Genomic DNA, 21,041 nt, shown 5'->3' with positions numbered 1-21,041 from the left:
TTCGTGATGTGGCTGCTGTCCTCTAGTTCAGCTTCTGTCACACCATCACCCTTTACCCTGTACTCAGTTTACACTCCTCTTATTTCTGCAGTGGAGCCATGATCTCTTCCATGGGGCTCTCTGCACATGATTCTCCATATACCCAGAGGACTCTGTTTTTGCCTGGATAACTCTTATTCATCCTTTAAGAACAAGCAGAGACATTAATTCATCCTGGAAGTTTCTAAACAGGGTCAGGTGCTCCCATATCACCCTGTGCTTTTCCTATCACAGTACTGACCACACTTTATGGGACTTACCTGTTCAGCTGTAGATGACTTAGCTCCATGGGCAAGGTCCACTCCTGTCTAGTACACAATGCTATCTCTGCACCAGCCCAAGCCGACTATATATTCTCTATGTACCAGAATGGTGGTTCTCAAACTTTTTGGCTTCAGGATTACTTTATACTTTAAAAACTGGGAACTCTAAAAACTTCTGTTCATGTAGGTTATATCTATCCATATTTATATACTAGAAATGAATATTAAAATGGAGAAAAATTTTAAATATTAATTCATTTTAAAATAAGTTATTTGTATTTTAACATAAACATGTTTTTATGAAAATTCATTTCGTAAAACAAAAGTAACAAGAATATCATGATTTTACATTTTTGTAAGTCTTTTATGTGTGTTGCCTAATAAATTATAGCTAGATTCTCTTCTGCTTCCGAATTTCCTTTGTAGAGATATGGCTGTAGCATACAAAGAAAAATATGGCCTTGCGTAGATACGTAGTCAAAAAGGGGAGGAGTGTTTTCGTAGTCTTTTCACATGACTGTAGATGCTCTTGTGCTACACTGTAACTCAGTAACTGGTATCTTCTTAAAGACTAGCTGCAGTGTAGAATTTGAAAACATATCAATTAACTTTTCATACTTTATTATGTTAACATATATTGGGGTATCTTATACTTGCAATGGATCTCTTATCCAAGCAAAATTCATGATTTTGTAACATCTTACACTGGTCATCAAAAAATATTTATTCAGTGACTTAAACAGATCTTCTAAATGTTAGCACATTTCATTATACACTATAAAAACCATATTTAATATACCACTGAACTCATCAGAAAAGCCTTTATGTATTGAGAAACTGTCAAGCTCACAGTGGTGAATACAAGTTTCTCAAATTCTAAATTTCACTTGAAAGCTTGAATTTCATCATTGGCAACAAATACTGTCAGTTGTTTTCCTTGAAATGACAGGCTCACTCCGTTCAGTTTTGAGAAAATGTCGACCAAATACTAAAGGCTGAAATAACAGTAGTTTGTCTGTCAGTCACTCTTTCAAATAAAAATGGTGTTCCAGTAAAACAGTGGCCAGTTCTGATTTCAACTTAAACAATCATGAAATCCTTTTCTTGGAGACAATCTTTGTGCTTCGGCATATAACAGAAATGCTGTATGGATATTTCCCAGAATATTAAAAAGGTGTGCATTTGGGGATTGAGACAATGAAATTAATACTTTGTAATATTTCATTAAAAATATTCTTAAGTGAGACTGACAATTGTTTTAAACTGTGAGGGCAAGGTGCTGACGAATACAATGACGACGACTATGGTTTTCACTACTGTCTTCAGGCTAAAATCGAATGAAATAATTCATACAATTTTACCTAGCATTGTTTTTGCACCATTGATGCAAATGTCAATGATACTTTAATATTGTGAAAATACTTTTGACCTCACAGACCCCTCCCGGCCCTGGATCACATACAGAGAACTGCTGGGTGGATGAATGAATATAAGGAAGGCCATCACCACCCAGCTTAGACGCCTGTGACAATGCTGCCTGGGGCACTGGCCCTGTATCTGAAATCCATGCTAAGCACCTTCTGCATGGCTAACACTTCCCCAACCTTCCTCACTCTCCACCTTCCCAGTCACTTCCTCCCAACCACACCCCCACACTCCATACCTGGTTTTGGCTCAACCCCTGGGTGTTAACACCTAGGCCTTAACAAAGTCCTGGTTTCCTGGCCTCACTGTAATTCCTTCTGGGACTTGGCTTTTGGTATCAGCCCTCTGGCCTCAGGCCCTATGATCAGGAGTAAGGTAAACCCTCCTTGGTGTTGTCGGGAACACTATGAGGTAGACTGCCAGGGTGACTTCCAGCTCTGGATCTAGCACCGTGGGTGTGTTGGAGGAGGCAGCGAGGGGAGGGGGGTCATAAGGATTAGGTATTTGGTATAAATTGATATTGTTTAGGAATATATCTAACATTAAAAGTAAAAAAATCTGTTTCGTTGTTTTACATTTTACATGATGAAGTGAAATATTCTTTTGCTCTTGCAAATAGGGGTTAAAAAGTCTTCATTTGGTTAATAAACAAAGCTAAAGGCCAGGCACGGTGGCTCACGCCTGTAATGCTAGCATGTGGGAGGCCGAGACGGGTGGATCACGAGGTCAGGAGATCGAGACCATCCTGGCTAACACGGTGAAACCCTGTTTCTACTAAAAATACAAAAAATTAGCCGGGTGCGGTGGCGGGTGCCTGTAGTCCCAGCTACATGGGAGGCTGAGGCAGGAGAATGGCGGGAACCTGGGAGGCAGAGCTTGCAGTGAGCCGAGATGGCGCCACTGCACTCCAGCCTGGGCGACAGAGCGGGACTCCGTCTCAAAAAAAATAAATAAATAAACTAAATAAATAAATAAACAAAGCTAAAGAAATACCTAACGTATTGCAGTTTTTAAAATGTGTGCTCATCCATTTCTCTTCCATCAGTACTCTTTGAATATGCATCATGAGTTCATCCAAGTAAATGGATTATTTAAATAGAAAAGTCAGAGTTAGGCATACCACAGCACAAGGTATCATTTTCTGAAAGTAGCTTTCCACAAATAGCAAATTAATTTAGAAACATTAATATGAATTCCAAGGAGGTCTTTCCTATTGAGTTACTCACTTCATCATTATAAAAGAAATGCTTTCTTCTCCTTGCATACTTCTTATATTACTTTTCTAAGCATTCTTGAAATATGGTTTCGAACTAAGATTTCAACGTCAGCACAACAACCTCCTTGCACTTTGAACAGCCAAGCGCCATCACAGTGACGTGTGTATGTGAAACAACCCTCTGGTATTTCTAAGACTCAATAGAGGAATGAAACGGCTCTCATGCCATTCTTCAGCTCTCTTGTAAGGAGTGCCCAGAGGATTAACTTCTACAGGGCTTTGGGAAGACATCTCGTGCTGCCCCTGGCAGTGAAGGGCACTGTCTTAGCTGAGCAGTACTGTAGGAGGTGACGGAATGCCCAAAGGGCACTGTGATTCTGTGCTTTAGGGAGAAGCAGGCTGAAGACGGCCAACAGGGAGACAGAGGCGCAGTCAGGAGTCCTGGGTCCAGTGGTGCGTCTCTGGACAGGGTCCCAAGGATGGCTGCTTTCCTCTTCCTTCACAAACAGGAATACACTAACCTCCAAAATGAGGCTGACTTAGGTCTCCCCAGCATTGACAGGCAGTTTTACAGAGTTAGTGTCTCAAGTTCCAGACGCAAATTGCCGGGATTTGAATATTGGCTCCATCATTTACAAGCTGAGTGACCTTGGGCAAGGGAGTTAACCTCTTTAATCTTCAGAGTCCTCATCCATAAAACAGACACAGAAAGTGCTCCTATCTTGCAGTTATAAGTGTATAAAGAGATAATCCATATAAAGTGCTTAGCACAGTGGCTAGCATGTAGTAAGTGCTTAACAAATGACAGCTATTAGTCTTACTAGCATTATACTTCCGAAAGTGTAAGCTGTACAACTTCTGGAAGGGGAAGAAATGAATCCAGGACATTTCCCCTACCAATCTCAGGATGAACATACTGAAAAACAGTTGAAGATTCTATCAGATTTCTTGGGCACCAATGAAAGAATGTCACTAACCGTGAGGAATGTTTCCATCATAATGGGGAAGGATCTCTTTAGACATAACATTTGGATTATTAACAAAGTATTATAAAAAAGATGCAGTCTTCCTAGCTGGGAACTCCAAAGGACACCAGTGCAAGCTCTCAGCCACGACTCCATGCTTAGTCCCTTCAGCTCTTCAATTCTGATGAATTCACCTCACTCCGCTTCAAAAACTGATCTCTAATGGCAGGGCCAGGGACTTTATCAGCTACCCAGGCTTCTCTGAACATGAATTGATCAATATCAAGAATACCGTGCACAACTCCCTGTACTCACAACTCAATTCTTCATTTACTCCCAACTTCTCTTCCGCATCTTTGAGACCCCCAGGACCTTGGCTCCTCCACATTCTCTATGAATGGCCTCCTGGTCTTACTTTTTCGCTTCCTAGCTTGCAGCCTATGATGCTATGACTTTGGTCATATTGATGACTGTCTTTAGTTCTCTGCCTCCTTGATCTTCTATCACACCCAACCTAAAAAGCCCAATCCTGATGTCAATTCAGTCATAATTCTTCCACCAGGCTTTGGATCCCATCTCTCCTATCTCCTAAGGAAGGGTCTTGCTTTCTTCAATCACATTCCTTCACTTCTACTATTTCTGCCCAACACATCTATGTCTTAAATAACTCCCTGGATTCCAAGCAGCTTATTTAGCATCTCATTCTTCAAAAGGAATTTATACCAGTTTTCTCCACTTCCTCATTGCCAATTTATTTCTCTACCCAAAGCAATCTGGCCTTTGCCTTCCTTATCTTGCCCAAGCTGCTTTTGTTAAAATTATCAATCCTTTTCATATTGTCAAATCCAAATAACCTTTTTCAATTCTTACCCTTTTTGATCTCCTGGTGGCATCCAAAACTGCTAATCATCCCTGCTTTCTCTAAACTCTTATCTCCCCTTCAAATTCAGTGCTGCCCAGAGTTGCATCCTTGCCTTCTGCTTTTCTGATTCTATAGATTCCTCCAGTGTTACCTCATTCAAACCTAAGACTTGAACCACTGAGAACATTCACAAACCGAGACCATGTAGCTCAGATGTCTCTGCTGAGTGGAGGCTCATATGCACACTGGTTAAGAATGCAGACTCTAGGCTGGGTGCGGTGGGTCATGCCTGTAATCCTAGCACTTTGGGAGACAAAGGCGGGCGGATCAGCTGAGGTTGGGAGTTTGAGAGCAGCCTGACCAACATGGGGAAACCCCGTCTCTACTGAAAATACAAAATTAGCCAGGCATGGTGGTGCATGCCTGTATACCCAGCTACTTGGGAGCCTGAGACAGGAGAATTGCTTGAACCTGGGAGGTGGAGGTTGCGGTGAGCCGAGATTGCACCATTACACTCCAGCCTGGGAAACAAAAGCAAAACTCCGTCTCAAAAAACAAAACAAAACAAAACAAAACAAAAAGAATGCAAACTCTGAATTCAGACAGACTTGCCTTCCAAACTGTCTCTGCGTTTACCAGCTCTCTGGCCTTGAGAAAGATACTTGATTTAAAACTCAGTCTTCTCAGCTTCAGAATGAGAACAATCATATCACTAATACCTACCTATATAGTTCTTTGGAAGATTAAACAAAATAATGTATGTAAAGCACGTAGTTAACAATCAATAATGTTAGCTCTTGTTATTACAGGATTCTCTCCCTAAGCTCCCCAAAGTAACTCAAACTTCACATATGAAAATATCAACTTAATGCCCTCATGCTTCTCCTTTTATTGCAGTAATAATAATAGCTCTCTCAAGGATTAATTTCTATCACTATCCCATAAGTTAAATATTAGTGACCCCATTTCACATATGAGGAAACTGAGGCTTAGAGAGGTTTTTTACTCTGCTTGAAGTGGCAGAAAAATGGCAGGTAGGATTCAAATCTTGGTCCTCTGACTCCAAAGTTTATGATGCCTGGTACTGATACATGACTTCAATGTTCAGTTCCCAAGCCAAAAACCCAGGACATTTATTTTGGACTTCTTCCCTCTCACTCAGCTACATCTAGTGGTGTGCTGTAGAACTGGCCCTAATGAAAAAAAAAATCCCTGATTTGTAGCATTTGCTGATTTCAAGCTATGAAGGTGACATGACTGAAAAGACGGGCAGAAATGCCTTGAGAACCTGCATAGGTCAGCTGCAGCACAGCATGGGATCCAGGAAGCCCCAAATCCTCTTAATTTGGATAGAGATCATTTGGTTGAAAGCCATTTGCCAAAACCAACTCAGTCCGAATCAAGTTGGTGAAAGCAACACTGTGTTAAAACAATCTGGTTGAGGCCGGGCGCAGTGGCTCACGCCTGTAATCCCAGCACCTTGGGAGGCCAAGGTGGGTGGGTCACTTGAGGTCAGGAGTTCGAGACCAGCCTGGCCAATATGGTGAAACCCCGTTTCTACTAAAAATACAAAAATTACCCGGGTGTGGTGGCCAGCACCTGTAGTCCCAGCTACTCAGGAGGCTGAGGCAGGAGGACTGCTTGAACCCGGGAGGCGGGGGTTGCTATGAGTCGAGATGGCACCACTGCACTCCGGCCTGGGCGACAGGGCGAGACTCCGTCTCAAGAAAAAATAAATAAAAATGAAAATAAAACATTCGGTTGAAAAGGAATAACGTTCAGGGACAGGCTGCAGATTTTTTTCTCTTTTTGTCTTTTTTTCCCTCTACTTTTTCCCTAAATAAATTTTGGCTAAGTAGTCCCCTGGATATCTAACTGTAGGCTATTAGTTGCAAGGTTTTAATCTTGTGAACCTCCACTCCCATTACCCTTCACCCTCCGTGGTCCACCCTTACTGTACATCCTTCTATTCTCACAAATGTGATGGTTGCGTCACCTCGAGGCCTGTGCCCAGGCAGTACTTCAGCCTAGAATGTTGATCCCTCCACTCCACCGTCTTTGCCTGGCTGACTCCTGTTCCTTCACTTTCAGTTTAGGCATCAGCCATGAGAAATTACTTGGAACAGACTAAATGTGAAACAATGGGAATCAGACTGGAAGAGTGCAAATGTCCAACAATTGGCAGACTGTGTAAATCAACTGTGCTGGTTTTCAAAACGTAGCTGGTGTAATCTATTTTGGTGGGGAAGAATGCACGTATACATGGAAAAGAATCTAAGAAGTTAGTGTCTAGGGGGTTTTGCAGTGGTTTTCTAAATGTGAGTGGGATTGCGGGAGGTTTCTTTGCTTGTCTGTAGCTTCTGTAGTAAGTATGCATTGCTTCTGTAATAAGGAAATCTGCTTTTGTTTGTTTGTTTTGGGTAAGATACTTTTATTGCTAAGATCTTGATATTCCACCTGTTCATTATTGTAATCAATTTTGGATAAGGATTACGGGCTGACTATTCATTGGATAGAAAAAGAACCTAGAAAATAATGGAAAACAGGTCATATTTAAGAACACATAAGTCATCATATGGTGCACAAAAATGACCAGAAATGAAGAAACCAGATACCCAAGAGATTAACTTTCAACTGAAGTGTAAGTTCAGCAGGATTAATGGATTAACTAGATTATATTTGGCTAAATTCTATGCTATCATTAACTCTAACACCTTGAGAACTCCAGTGAATCTTTTATTTTCTCTGTTCCGTTCCTCTTGTTATCAGGTTAGGAAAGCAATCCAATCTCTTAGGGTACACAAGCCCCCTAATTACCATCAGAGCTCTACCTAGATCTTGGCATCTCTTCTGCCACATGTTCCTCTCCTCCCCATCCCTACTAGACTACCCCCTGCCTCCCGGCCAGCCACGTGCTCTCTGCTGCAGTGATGCAAACTTCACGTTCCTGAATGTGTCATGTGGTTTCAGTTCTCTAAGCCTCTGCACATGCTATGTTCTCTGAAATGATCTTAGAACACATGGTCCTGTGCACACACACATACCGTGATACAGTATAATTAATATTAACACACCATGGAGTATTAATATTAATTCTACCTGCCTTATAGACACCATGTGTCTTCCTTACCTTGGCATTCTGAATGTTTCTAGACTGTGCAACCCAAAGTGTGGTCTGTACACCAGTAATATCACACGGGAGCTTGTTAGATGCTAATTTTAGCCCCTACCACAATATCTACCAAATCAGAAACTCTGAGAATGGAGGCCAGGAAGGACATTTTAAAGGCCTTCCAGGTGATTCTTAGGCACATAAAGTTTGAGAGGCGCTGCTCTGCATAATTCTTAACATTGCCTGGATGAACTAATAGATGATTAAAAACTTGGGAAACTCCTTTACATTTGTTTTGAACCTACCTCCATTCTAAGCCCTTGCTTTTGTATGTTTTAAGTCCAGATATGTATGTATGTGTGTGTGTATGAATTAATGAATCAATAACCAATCTTGTCAAAATGTCCAGTGAAATTTTACTTAATTATTTGATCACTGTAGGACACTTAACTTTCTCCTCTAAAAAGGGAAAAGAGGAAGTTAATAGAGGATTTCATGCTACAGGGCCTCATTTATTATTAGTTAGTTGGTTAGTGCCTTCTTGGTATTCCGTAAGCTAAACCTGTATTATAATTCCTAATTTTGGATGGAGAAACTGAACCCTAGAAAGTTAAACACTCAGTATCTTGCCTAGGACCACACAGCAATTTAGTGGGAGGCCTAGGCCCAGGCTGAACAGACTCAGAATTCCAATTTATTGTTCATCCACTGAGCCACAGTGTTTCTCTACCTGTAGTTATATTACAGGAATTAACTTACTAGAGAGCCCTTGGAAGGTTACAGTAAACACTTTATTTTGTGGTCAGGTAATTAAATGTGCAAAGGTCCCTCACCCTCTATCCAGCCATTACCTATAGGACATTCCTATTTGGCCAGAAGTGATTTGTTGGCTTTGTAATATAGGCAGCCTTTGTACATCTCCCTCTGTAGCTGCTGAAATCTTGGCTTGCACCCAAATGCCCCACTTGGGTTTTGTTCAGAAAAGATTTCCTCCAGCTGCTTTATTTGTTCCACGATTACATGTATGAGCTTCCAGAATGTATAAGATCACAAGTCAAATGAAAGGCTTCAGCTCCCAGTTCACATAAAGAGATAAAATTTGAAACCAAGGAAACAACAAAACTTGGCTAAATGAAGGGCTAAGCATAAATGAGGCTGAATAGTATTCCTGCTAAAAGGTCAGGACATGCTAAAATGCTCAGGGAAAACAGACACTATAGGGTAATCAAAGGATCTTTGTGCTATATTTATGGTCACATTGGCAAAGGGATTCAGACTTCCCCTTTAGCATTGACAATTCGGGGCAAAGCAAGCTGAGAGAAACCAAAAGCAAATTTGGATCTAACAATAAACAAAACAACCATATAAACAGGGCTCCTGTTTTAAGAATTGGAAGACTATATCCCAAAATGAAATTTAGACATCCTGGAGATCGGCCATCATTCAAGTCAGGAGCCTTGGGATCATCATAAAGAGAAGCGGGTCTAAGGCAAAAGGCTAAAGTAAAAGGAAGAGGGATAGCAGTTATTTGCAGCAGATGGAAGAGTCACCAAAGAACACGCAGAGAGAGACCTAGAGGTCATAGAGCATGAAAGGAAAATGACCTCTAGTACAAAAATGGAGAGTTTGCCAAAGGATACCATTGAATGCCAAAAGAGTCTTTGGAAATTTAAAAACCTGAAGTTAGTTCCACGATCTCAAAATAAATACTGGAAAATACTGAGGAGTGCACAGAAGCCCTAACATGCTTCCAACACATCACACATGTTTATTTGTTGTGATTAAGTTTACAGGATTCATGAGAACACAGTCTTGTTGTATCATAGATGGGACAACTGTCATATTCAAAGAAGATCAAATACAATGAGACCTTCAGAAAATTATGCATAAGCAGTGAAGATATTCTTATTTGAAGCAACCTGGACCAAAAGTCAATCAGTTAATCTTTAAAAGTCTGTTATAAAGGGAAAAACCACACACAAAATGGAGACACACTGTTGTGGATGCTGTCGTGTACCACTCAGATCCTCCAGCTGCTGGAGTGTTACCTGCTGATTGTTCTCAGCTAAGAACCTCCCGAGACTCACGCTCAGCCAAAGAAGTTCGCCTTGTTTGAGATAATGCCCCTCCCCTGGGGAGTAGCCCACATCCAAGGTCTGATCAACACAGGAGGACGAGTTCCAATGGCCTCAATCTCCATCTGTGAGTCTGTTTCCCAGAAGCCCGGCCTAAGACACATACATAACTTAAACATTTCATGTTAAACTTAAAATAAGTTTCCTATCTTGGTTTCCTGAAAGTATGAAAACTTAATGACCACTGGGAAACAATCTCGATAGGGACTCTCTCTAGATTTTTTATTCCTCCCACACCACCTCAATCTTTTAACAGCTATTTTATCCGTAGCTAACACGACATATTTTTAAAAGCTTTAACTGTATTAAAATATACATAATATAAAATTAGTCATTTTTAAGTCCACTCAACATTGCTGTACAACCATCGTGCAACCCACCCATCTCCTGTCCCCTGTCCCCATCCAGAACTCTCCTCATCTTGGAAAAGGGAAACTTTGTGCCCATTAAACCCCAACTCGCCATTCCTACCTTCTCTCCAGCTGCTGGCAACCACCCTTCTCCTTTCGGTCTCTACAAATCTGACTACTACAGGTACCTTACTGATAATATTTTAAGTCTTTCCATAGCCTTCAAAGTTCATTTCCAGGAAAAAGCTGCTATCTTTTTGTACTTTTACATTCCATCTGTTTGCCTGATATTTAATTAAATTACATAATTACAATAACAAGTTCAACTGGCACAAATAGACTCGGGAACAAACACGAGCAACAAATAGCATAAACAGGTTTGGCAGCAAATAAACTCAACTAATTGGAGTAGAAGTGCCTGAGCATACTAGAGAGAAGCCAGTTACAGTTCACCACGTTGTGGGCATCCACTGAACTGCTCGGCATAGGGTCTGGAAGCTTCCTTTAACCTGGCAAATTGGTTAAGAAAGCTTCTTCTACTATATAAAAATATATATTGTTAGCACATAGTACCTACTACGTGCCAGGCATTGAGCTAAGCATGTAACTTGCATTATGTCACTTAATGCCCATAATCATGTGAGGTGAGTATTACCATCATTCTCATTTCATGCACCAAGAAGCCTAGGCACAGAGAGGCACCTAAGCAATTTGCCCAAAGTCACACCACTAGGAAGTGGCGAGGCTGAGATTTTCAAGGCAGTGTGACTCCAAAGCCTGTCCTCACTTCGCCTGCCACACTGGCTCTTAAAATGAATATTAAATAAAAGGGATATCAAGAATAAAAATACAGAAGTGATCCTTTGTTTTCCATGGCATCATACAAAATGACAAAATGTGTCACATCCAATTTCTTTAAAAGACTGTAATTTAACAAACAAGGGTGTACTTACATCCTCACAACAAAAGAATGTAGGTAGTACAATCTGCAATTGTTATTTGTTTACATAGGAATGATTTCAGATAATTAATCTGCAATTGTTATTTGTTTACATAGGAATGATTTCAGAAGAGTTAGGCAATATTTGTAAGGAAAGAACTGAAGTCAGACATCTTAATTATGCTCTCAGATTAGCACAAAAAAGAGAGTAAGCTACAAACGAAAAAATGGAAAGTTTATACACTATAATAACAGCTAAATGTGTTACATCTTAGGACAACTCTTTGAATCAAAGAGAGAGAGAGAGAGAGCAAGAGTGCCAGCACATCTAAAATGATTCAGAGTCAGATAGCAAGTGCTTAATTAGAGAGGTCTCATTACAGCCATCTGTATCAACACCCATATGGAAAAAATCAAACTATAGTTTTAGTAGAGGTATTTCCCCCAAGAAGATAAAGCATGAATTTGTGGTTGTCTCTCAAAAAAAAAAAAGAAAATATAGATACATTTTTTTTTTTTTAAAGAGGCATTTAAGATTGCCAAATCATAATGAGTAGAAGAAAGCTCCATGTAATGGCCCACAGGAGAGCTGGGCAGAGAGAGGGGCCCACATCCTACAGGGCAATGTGGTAGCTCCTCTCCACATCCACTAGCAAGAAGCTGCCCATTGCTCCCCTACTCATTCAGGATACTGAGCTATAAAGACAGCAGCAGAGATTCCCAACAAAGTCGCACACAGCCAAGAAAGTCCTCTGCAGCAGTCGGCTCTTTTCAGTACCAGCAATCCATGAACTGGACATCATCAGATACATCCCTACAATCCAGTTGTTTCCCAGATGTCCCGAGACAACTGCTCTTTCATGGAGCCGTCTAATCTCCATGCACAATTCTTGATAAAATATTTTCCCTGATTGTCCAAAAGATGCCTTAAATACTTGAATACACAGCCCAAATTGCCCCCATAGTGAACCCCACACCTGCTTCTCCTCCCCATCCTCTGCCATACTGAACGGAGCCACCATTCACTCAGGCTCCCAGGCCTCCTCTTCTCCATGTCCATCCACCGTGCATCCTGTCACCACGATCCTGTATATTTAGACATGAAATATCATTTGAATGCACCTGCTCTTCCACCACTACCTTAGCTTAGGGCCTAGACTCTTGCAATGGGGCCTCTTAAGAGTGATCAGGAAGTCCCAGTAGCTTGGTCAGGGGTTTGATACACAATCTCCTAATTTAGTGAGCTCCAACTTCGTATCTAAATACCATGTTTAATTCCTGCATCACCCAGGTCAGAATCCCTGGAAAAACGGGAAAGAAAAAAGGGAACTTTCCCTTAGCACTTTAGGCATGAGGAATTTTTAGTGTCTCACTTACAGAATGAAGAACATCAGGTAATAGCAAAAATTCTTTTGTAGCCCGAATAGGACAGCTTTTCTCTTCTTTTTAAATAAATGTTAGGCCAGGTGTGGTGGCTCATGCTTGTAATCCCAGCACTTTGGGAGGAAGAGGCAGGAGAATCACTCGAGCCCAGAACTTCAAGACCAGCCTGGGCAACATGGTGAAACCCCATCTCTACAAAAAATACAAAAATTAGCTGGGCAGGGTGGTGTGCACCTGTAGTCCCACCTACTAGGAAGGCTGAGGTGGGAGGATTGCTTGAGTCTGGGAAGTTGAGGCTGCAGTGATTGCGCCTCTGTTCTCCAGCCTGGGCAACAGAGTGAGATTATGTTTCAAACAATAAATGAATACATTGTATTGTGTATATTTAATGTATACAACATGATGTTATGGGATATATATCGATAAAAATGGTTACTATAGCAAAGCAAATTAACATATCCCAACTATTGCACATAGTTACCAATTTTTTGTTTTTGTGGCAAAAATAGCTAAAATCTACTCATTTCGCATGAATCCCAAACACAGCACAATTTTATTACCTGTAGTGCTCATGCTGTACATCAGCCCTCTAGGCTTGTTCATCCTACACACCTGCTACTTTGTATCCTCTGACCTCTGTCTCCCCATTTCTTGGCATGCCCCCACGGCCCTGGTAACCACTGTTTTATTCTCTCTGTAGATTTGACTGGGTTTTTGTTTGTTTTTTAGATTCCACATATAAGTGAGATCATGCAACATTCGGCTTTCTGTGTCTGGTTTATGTCCCCTAGTATAAAGCCCTCCAGGTTCATCCATGTGGTGACAACTGGCAGGATCACTTTTAAGGCTGAGTAAGACTCCATTGTGTATATACACCACAGTTTCTTTATCCATTTGTCCAGCAATGAACTCTTAGGTTGTTTCTGTATCTTGGCTATTGTGAATAATGCTGCAATTATCAGCAGATACCTTTACAAAGCGGTGAATTTTATTTCCTTTGGGTATATTCCCAGAAGAGGAATTCCTGAGTCATATGGTAGTTCTATTTTTAATTTCTTTCTCTCTTTTTTTTTTTTTTTTTTTTTGAGACAAGGTCTTGTTTTGTCATCAAGGCTGGAGTGCAGTGGTGCAATCTTGGCTCACTGCATCCTTTGCCTCCCAGGTTTGGGCAATTATCCTGGCTTACTCCCCCAAATAACGGGGACTACAGGCATGCACCACCACATTTGCCTAATTTTTGTATTTTTTTTGTAGAGACAGAGTTTCACCATGTTGCTCAGGCTGGTCTCGAACTCCTGAGCTCAAGCAATCTGCCCACCTTGGCCTCCCATAGTGCTGGGACTACAGGCAGGAGCCACCATGCCCTATTTTGAATTTCTTTAGAAATCTCCATACTGATTTCCATAATGGCTGTATCAACGTACATTCCCAACAGTCTACAAGAGTTCCCTCCTCCACACCTTTGCCAATATTTGCTATCTTTTTACTTTTCGATAACAGCCATCCTGACAGGTGTGAGGTAGCATCTCACATTGACTTTGATTTGCATTTCCCGGATGATTAATGATACTGGGCACCTTTTCATATACCTGTTAGTCATTTTTATGTCTTCTTCAGAGAAATGTCTATTTAGGACCTTTGCCTATTTTTAAATTGGGTTATTTGTTTTTCTACTATTGAGTTGTATGAGTTCTTTATCAATTTTAGATATTAATCTTTATTGGATATATGGTTTGCAAAAGTCAGCTTATTTTCAAGACCCTTTTATCCACTCAACAGACTGTTTCCTTTTGGCAATCTCTTAAACTACAGTGATTCATTCTGGGCAAAGACAGAAATGCCTCCTAAGTAATTTCTCCTAGTTGAGAACTACAAGGATACTAACTTGGGGTTCCCAGCACAGTTCCCTCCTAGAGTTCCCCTGAGAGCATCTGAACTGAAGCAGAAAAGACAGACCTGGCTTTGAATCTCAAACTCTGCCTCTTCCTAACTATGGGTTGCACTCAAGTTTTCCAGTCCTCTGAGTGTTCTTTCTTACAGAGAAAAAGATAATAGTACCTACTTATAGACTTGTTAAATTCAACAGCAAACAATAAAAATCAACTAAGGGCCAGGCGTTGCCTTGTTCATCTGGATTCAAAGATGCATTTCACAGCTCTGCCCTTTGGGCACTCCCAGTCAAGTGGCAAACAGATACGGGCCAAAAAGTGCTATAATCATGACGCACGCAGAAGGAAAGACTGGTTGGAGGGTGAAGAATCAAAAGGGCACTTACTTGAAACAAGGTAATTATGTAAAAACACGGTTCCTGATGCCTGGCTCACTTAATAAATGCCTTTGGGTTAATTTTTTTTTAACACCCTACGTGGGCTTATAGCTGTTACTGACCTGGTTTTTTTTTTTTCTCCTAAAAGTTCCTATAAAAAAATCACCAATAGGCCGGGCGCGGTGGCTCACGCCTATAATCCCAACACTTTGGGAGGCTGAGACGGGCGGATCACGAGGTCAGGAGATCTAGTCCATCCTGCCTAACATGGTGAAATCCTGTCTCTACTAACAATACAAAAAAAAAATTAGCCAGGCGTGGTGGCGGGCGCCTGTAGTCCCAGCTACTCGGGAGGCTGGAGTGCAGTGGCGCGATCTCCTCGGAAGGTGGAACTTGCAGTGAGCCGAGATCGCGCCACTGCACTCCAGCCTGGGCGACAGAGCGAGACTCCGTCTCAAAAAAAAAAAAAAAAAAAAAAAAAAATCACCAATAAAATGCTGGATGGTCATTGGTTCCATTTTTGGAGAAGCTCCTGAGTAACTAACTGTAAGATGCCTTCTCTGAAGCTCTGTCATCCCTGACACTTGCTCCTCTAATTCTACGTGAATGCTGCGGAATTGGTGCTCACCAGTTCATCTAGAAATGGGGCAGGTTTCTTAAATTTCTTCCCACCTTCAATAAGAAGGCTTCTCAGAAACTATAAGTTCTGACTTACAGTCTAGACAGGAAAAGTTTGCAGTCTGGTGTGCAGAGAGAAAATGATATCTTTTTATTCTAATACTTCATGATTTTTTTACTACTGCATCTCATTATCTTATACAAGAGAATAAAAAGAAAGTAGGCCCTAGAAATAATAAAGTAGAAACCAGAAATTCTGATATCCAGCTTCTACTTGTGGAGAAGAAACTAAATAAATACCTTGGATCACAGATGCTTTCAGATCCTGGACAAAACATCTAAGTTAGCAAACAGAATCTAATGGTACAGGCTGTGGCAGTTTTAAATTATGTCCACAAATGTTTTGATGTTCCTCCCTTCAAGAGTGGAGCCCGACAGCCTTCCCCCTAAATGTGGGCACTGGGTGGGGGCTATATCTAGGCTCTGCCTCTCCTGGCTCTCTTGCCATGTGGTGAAGACACTCAAGCAGCCCTGATGACAGGGCCATGTGGTAAGAAACTGAGGCCTCCTGCAGACAGGCACTAACTTGCCAGGCATCTGAGTGAGCCACCTCGGAAGCCTTCAGCTGACCAATACCTTGACTGTAACTTCATGAGAGGACATGAACTAGGATGACCCAGCAAAGCCACTCCCAGATTCCTGACCCACAGATACTGGAGAGACACTAAATGTTTATTGTTTTAATCAGCTGAGTGTCAGGGAAATTTGTTACTCGACTACAGATAACTCAAATGCAGGTCCACAGGCCAACAGGCTATGACTGACGAAGGGTTTTTTTGTTTTGTTTTCAGACAAGGTCTCACTCTGTTGCCCAGAGTGAGTGCAGTGGCGAGATCATGGCTCACTGCAGTCTCAACCTCCTGGGCGCAGGTAATCCTCCCACCCCAGCCTCCCAGGTAGCTGGGACCACAGGTGTGTGCCACCACACCCAGCTGATTCTTTTTGTTTTTTGGAGAGGCAGGGTCTCCCTATGTTGCCCAGGCTGGTCTCCAACTTCTAGGCTCAAGCGGTCTGCCTGCCTTGGCCTCCCACTTGAGCCACCGCGCCTGGCCAATGATGAGGTTTTTGTATTCAGGATAGCATAGTTTTCTTAGATAAAAAATAATGCTCTTAATTGCTTTCTCTGGAGCACAGAAATACGATATACATAAGTGTGAGTGGTGACATGACACCAAAAGTTCACACTAGTTCTCCTTTACTCAGCACATCACGTCCCTCACCCCAAAGAAAGAAACTCTAGCTTAAAATACTAGAATTATATGACTCAAAAAAGACTGGTGGATTGTGACTTATTAAGAAACAATTTAAAATAAGGCCTATGGCAAGGAAGCTAATAATGAAAGCAAATATCTTATCACAAAATTGTAAAAATCGGGCAAATAAAGCAGAGTAATCCCTAGCTAAAATTATTAGATAACAATGAGCTCTGAATTTCATCACGTCTGGTGGTTTGAGCACTTACATAATTTCATTTATTTAAAACTATAACTTGCTATGGGTGATGTGAATTAGTCTTCAAAGGTCCAAGGTGTTAGATCTGCAAACAGAAGAAAGGGCATTTTCCTCTCATTTATTATTTATTACTTTTCTCTAGCGTTAAATTCTCTTATTCACAAATATTTCTTGTATATCTAATTTCTGCCAGAATTAGAATGGGAATGAAATGGCAGAAACTATAGTTACCTCCTCAAGGAACTCGCAGAGGAGACTCGTGTTTCTCACATGAGCATGACCTACGGGGGAGTTTTACAATAGGAATGTACAGGCCCATTTCTAGAAACTAGAAACTCAAATGCCAATGGCAAGGGAGTAGGGCCTGGAGATCTCTGTTTCTGATGCTCAGTCAGTGTGGACAGCCACCAGGGTGGACAATACTACAACACAGTCCATTTACTCTGTCATCAAATATTTACAGAGCACCTGAGCTGCACTGGAGGTGCTAGGTGCCAGGGGTGCCACTGTATGCCAAAAACCAGGTAACCTGAGGTTAGGAGGAGAGTCAGACACGTGAAGGGAGAGGTAAGGCTGTTCCATCATAGGCAGAAGAAACAGGGAGAGGAGGGCGCATGAGGAACACTCTGATCACGTCTGCCAATGTGGAGTCATACCACGCAGTAGGCTTGATTAGTGAAAGACAGAATACATAGTATAGCCATGCATTCTGAGCTTTTTTATTTGAATGAGACCAAATGGGCCCTCTGTTACAGTCTTCTCACTTCATTGCTGAAAACTCTAGATGTTGACCTCCTCACAGTCAAGCCCCAAAGGAGGGAATAGAACTGAGGTCCTATGACTCTGGTTCTAATGTACTTTTTCCTTTATTGGTTCCTTTGAGGACTAAAAGATGTCTTCAGGGCCGGGTGCGGTGGCTCACACCTGTAATCCCAGCACTTTGGGAGGCCGAGGCGGGTGGATCACCTGAGGTCAGGAGTTTGAGACCAGCCTGGCTGACATGGTGAAACTCCATCTCTACTAAAAATACAAAAATTAACTGGGTGTGGTGGTGGGCACCTGTAATCCCAGCTATTTGGGAGGCTGAAGCAGAAGAATCACTTGAACCCAGGAGGCAGAGGCTGCAGTGAGCCGAGATGGCACCACTGCACTCCAGCCTAGGTGACAAGAGTGAAAACTCCATCTCAAAACAAACAAGCAAACAAACAAACAAACAGTCTTCAGGAACCAGAACAAGGCCAAAGTGCATTTCTCAACCATTCTAAAAAGCTTGTGTTCTTACTATAGGCATACTACCTCACATGCTGTCAATCTGGTGTGTTTTCGAAAAGATATAATCAACCAAGAAAAAGTAAGGTAGATGTGAAAAATGTCTTTGAAGCTATTTCAGTTGCTACTGTTAGAAAATGTTTGAATTTCAACTCTATTAGGCATAAAATAAGCTTATAGAAAACACTAGTTTTGGAATCTGAATCAATGACCCAGAAATAAATCTCGGAGAGGGATAAGTGAAATTCTGAAAGAGTGGAATCAAAGAATATCAAACTATTATTTCCAAATGGTTTGAAAAATAATGTTTCTGGGTTACAATGTGAAAACAGGTACATTTTAAATCTCCAGGTATTAATAATATACTGGCATTTTGTAACATAATGCTAGTCAGTTAAGGAGTAAATTTCCTTCCAAGGGGTTTATTACTTGAAGTGACTGAAGGATCTTATTTTACAGTCTCCCCAGTAACAAAAACTCTTCTCCATTTTCAGGGCCTTTGCCATCTGGTACCCACTTCCACCACTTTTCTTTTTTTTTTTTTTTTGAGACGGAGTCTCGCTCTGTCGCCCAGGCTGGAGTGCAGTGGCCGGATCTCAGCTCACTGCAAGCTCCGCCTCCCGGGTTTACGCCATTCTCCTGCCTCAGCCTCCCACGTAGCTGGGACTACAGGCACCCGCCACCTTGCCCGGCTAGTTTTATGTATTTTTTAGTAGAGACGGGGTTTCACCGTGTTAGCCATGATGGACTCGATCTCCTGACCTCGTGATCCGCCTGTCTCGGCCTCCCAAAGTGCTGGGATTACAGGCTTGAGCCACGGCGCCCGGCCCCACCACTTTTCTGAAGTCACTCAAAGGTCAACATTTTATCCTTGTCCTAAACAAAACCAAACTCAGACCTCTTACTTCTTAACTTTTCTCTTCTTCCTGTCACCTTGAAACACTGTCTTCTCTTTGCTTCCATGAAACTGTAAGTTCCCGGTTCTCCTCTGACATTCCTTTTCTGGCTTTCCTCCTACCCACTGACGTCCTCTAAAGCTGCCGCCTATTACACTTCTCTTTCTAACCATCCATTTATACTAATATGACACCTTGATTCCCTACTCACCTAGGCTCTCTGTCCTTGGAACTAACCTTGACAATTCTTTTCACATTGCTTCCCAATATCCAAGAAGCTACTGAGGCTACCTGATTCTGTGTTAAGATTTGACCTTCCCTTTCTAAGATTTGACTTAGCCTTCACATGTCTACCTCCTTTACCCTCGAAACAAGACCTCATCACTTAAGCCTCGGTCAGTTACTTAGTTCTCTGGTATCTGCTGCAGTCTGCAAACAGATGAAGACCTTTCTTATCATGTCCCTTCCATGCCCAACATTCAGTACATGCCCTGCTGAATCCAATCCCAGTGGTCCTTACCTGCAATGTCATTCCCCTTTGCAAGTTGCTATGGTTTAATTGTGTACCCCATATTTCATGTGTTGGAAACTTGATCCCCATATTCCTAAACTGATTAGAAATGTGGTCTTTGGGAGGTAACTGGGATTACACAAGATAACCAGGGTGGGGCCCTCATGAGAGGACTGTTGGCTTCATAAAAAGAGGAAGAGAGACCTGAGCTGACATACATGCTCTTGCCATCTCTCCATGTGATGCCTTCTGCCATGTTACGATGCAGCGAGATGGTCCTCCCCAGATGCTGGTACCATGTTCTTGGACTTCCCAGCCTCTAGAACTGTGAGAAATAAATTTCTTTTCTTTATACATTGCCAAGTCTCAGGTATTCAGTTATAGCAACAAAAAATAGACACAGACACAGACCCAATTTAATTCTTTGTCCAAAATTCAACATGAAATTCCTTCTTGGATGAATCTTTCCTTACCTAATCTCCTTCCACAGTGAATTTTAGTTTCCTCAGCAGTCACATCTGGATCACACTCTCTCACACTCACTGCAACTAAAAGCCAGCTCTTATAGAAACCATGGTATTGCAGGATCAGCAGAAGGGTCTCCATACATGTTTGCTAAATTGAATTGAATTATATTGCAGCGCTGCCAAAGTTCACTTTTAATTATATAAAGATGGAAAGAAAATAGAAAGCACATCCTGTTTCAACTGTAACAGTTACTATTTTAATTTCTTAAACAGTAACAATGGAAACAGATACTAAAAGCATTTTTTTTATTAGAAAAATCACTGGAACAAAATCTTTTAAACATTTTTGTTAGTTTTCTTTCCTCTAACACTTTTGATATATTTTATCACTCTGAATATAGAGGGGATTTTTGGCATCTGAGGAGCTGAGGATTGATGACAATGGGCAGTCTCACACATGTGAAGGATGAATTGTGTCCAGAAAACTGTGGGTCAGAGAGATATCTTCCAAATGGGAAATGAATTCTGACAGAAAGCTACCTGGTGGGAAATGAAGGATGACTTTGAAAAGCTAGTAATCATGATCAAATTTTAGTTGTGTTGACTAGTCTGAAATACACACTGCAACTACAATACAAAAGTTGTTCTGAAAAGAACTTAATTATGCAGAAGAGGAACAAAAGATCTCATAAAATTCGAGCATTCACATGATCAAACATGTTAATGTCACAGATGACAAGTCTGTCTTACAAAATAACTGATGTCAGAGAGCACTTTAGCAGGTTTCTAAACCTTACCTCCTGGAGAAGATA

At 41.4% G+C, this 21,041-nt stretch overlaps 1 protein-coding gene across 4 annotated transcripts in view; it reads right to left on the bottom strand.

Annotated features, from left to right (window-relative positions):
• The window catches only part of EFCAB11 (EF-hand calcium binding domain 11), a 160,946-nt gene that overhangs the window by 53,695 nt on the left and 86,210 nt on the right, over positions 1-21,041 (bottom strand). The window contains exon 6 of one of the 4 annotated variants that reach the window (XM_023205424.1): positions 12,266-12,393. The exons of the other annotated variants lie outside the window; for them this stretch is intronic. Coding sequence (XP_023061192.1) covers positions 12,330-12,393 — 64 coding nt within the window. The 3' untranslated portion in view covers positions 12,266-12,329. Of the gene's footprint in view, positions 1-12,265; positions 12,394-21,041 lie in introns of those variants that run through there. 4 annotated transcript variants of the gene reach the window in all.

Source organism: Piliocolobus tephrosceles, chromosome 6 (assembly GCF_002776525.5).
Source record: "Piliocolobus tephrosceles isolate RC106 chromosome 6, ASM277652v3, whole genome shotgun sequence".
Taxonomy (NCBI): Eukaryota; Metazoa; Chordata; class Mammalia; order Primates; family Cercopithecidae; genus Piliocolobus; species Piliocolobus tephrosceles.
This window is presented reverse-complemented; position numbering and strand designations above follow the sequence as displayed.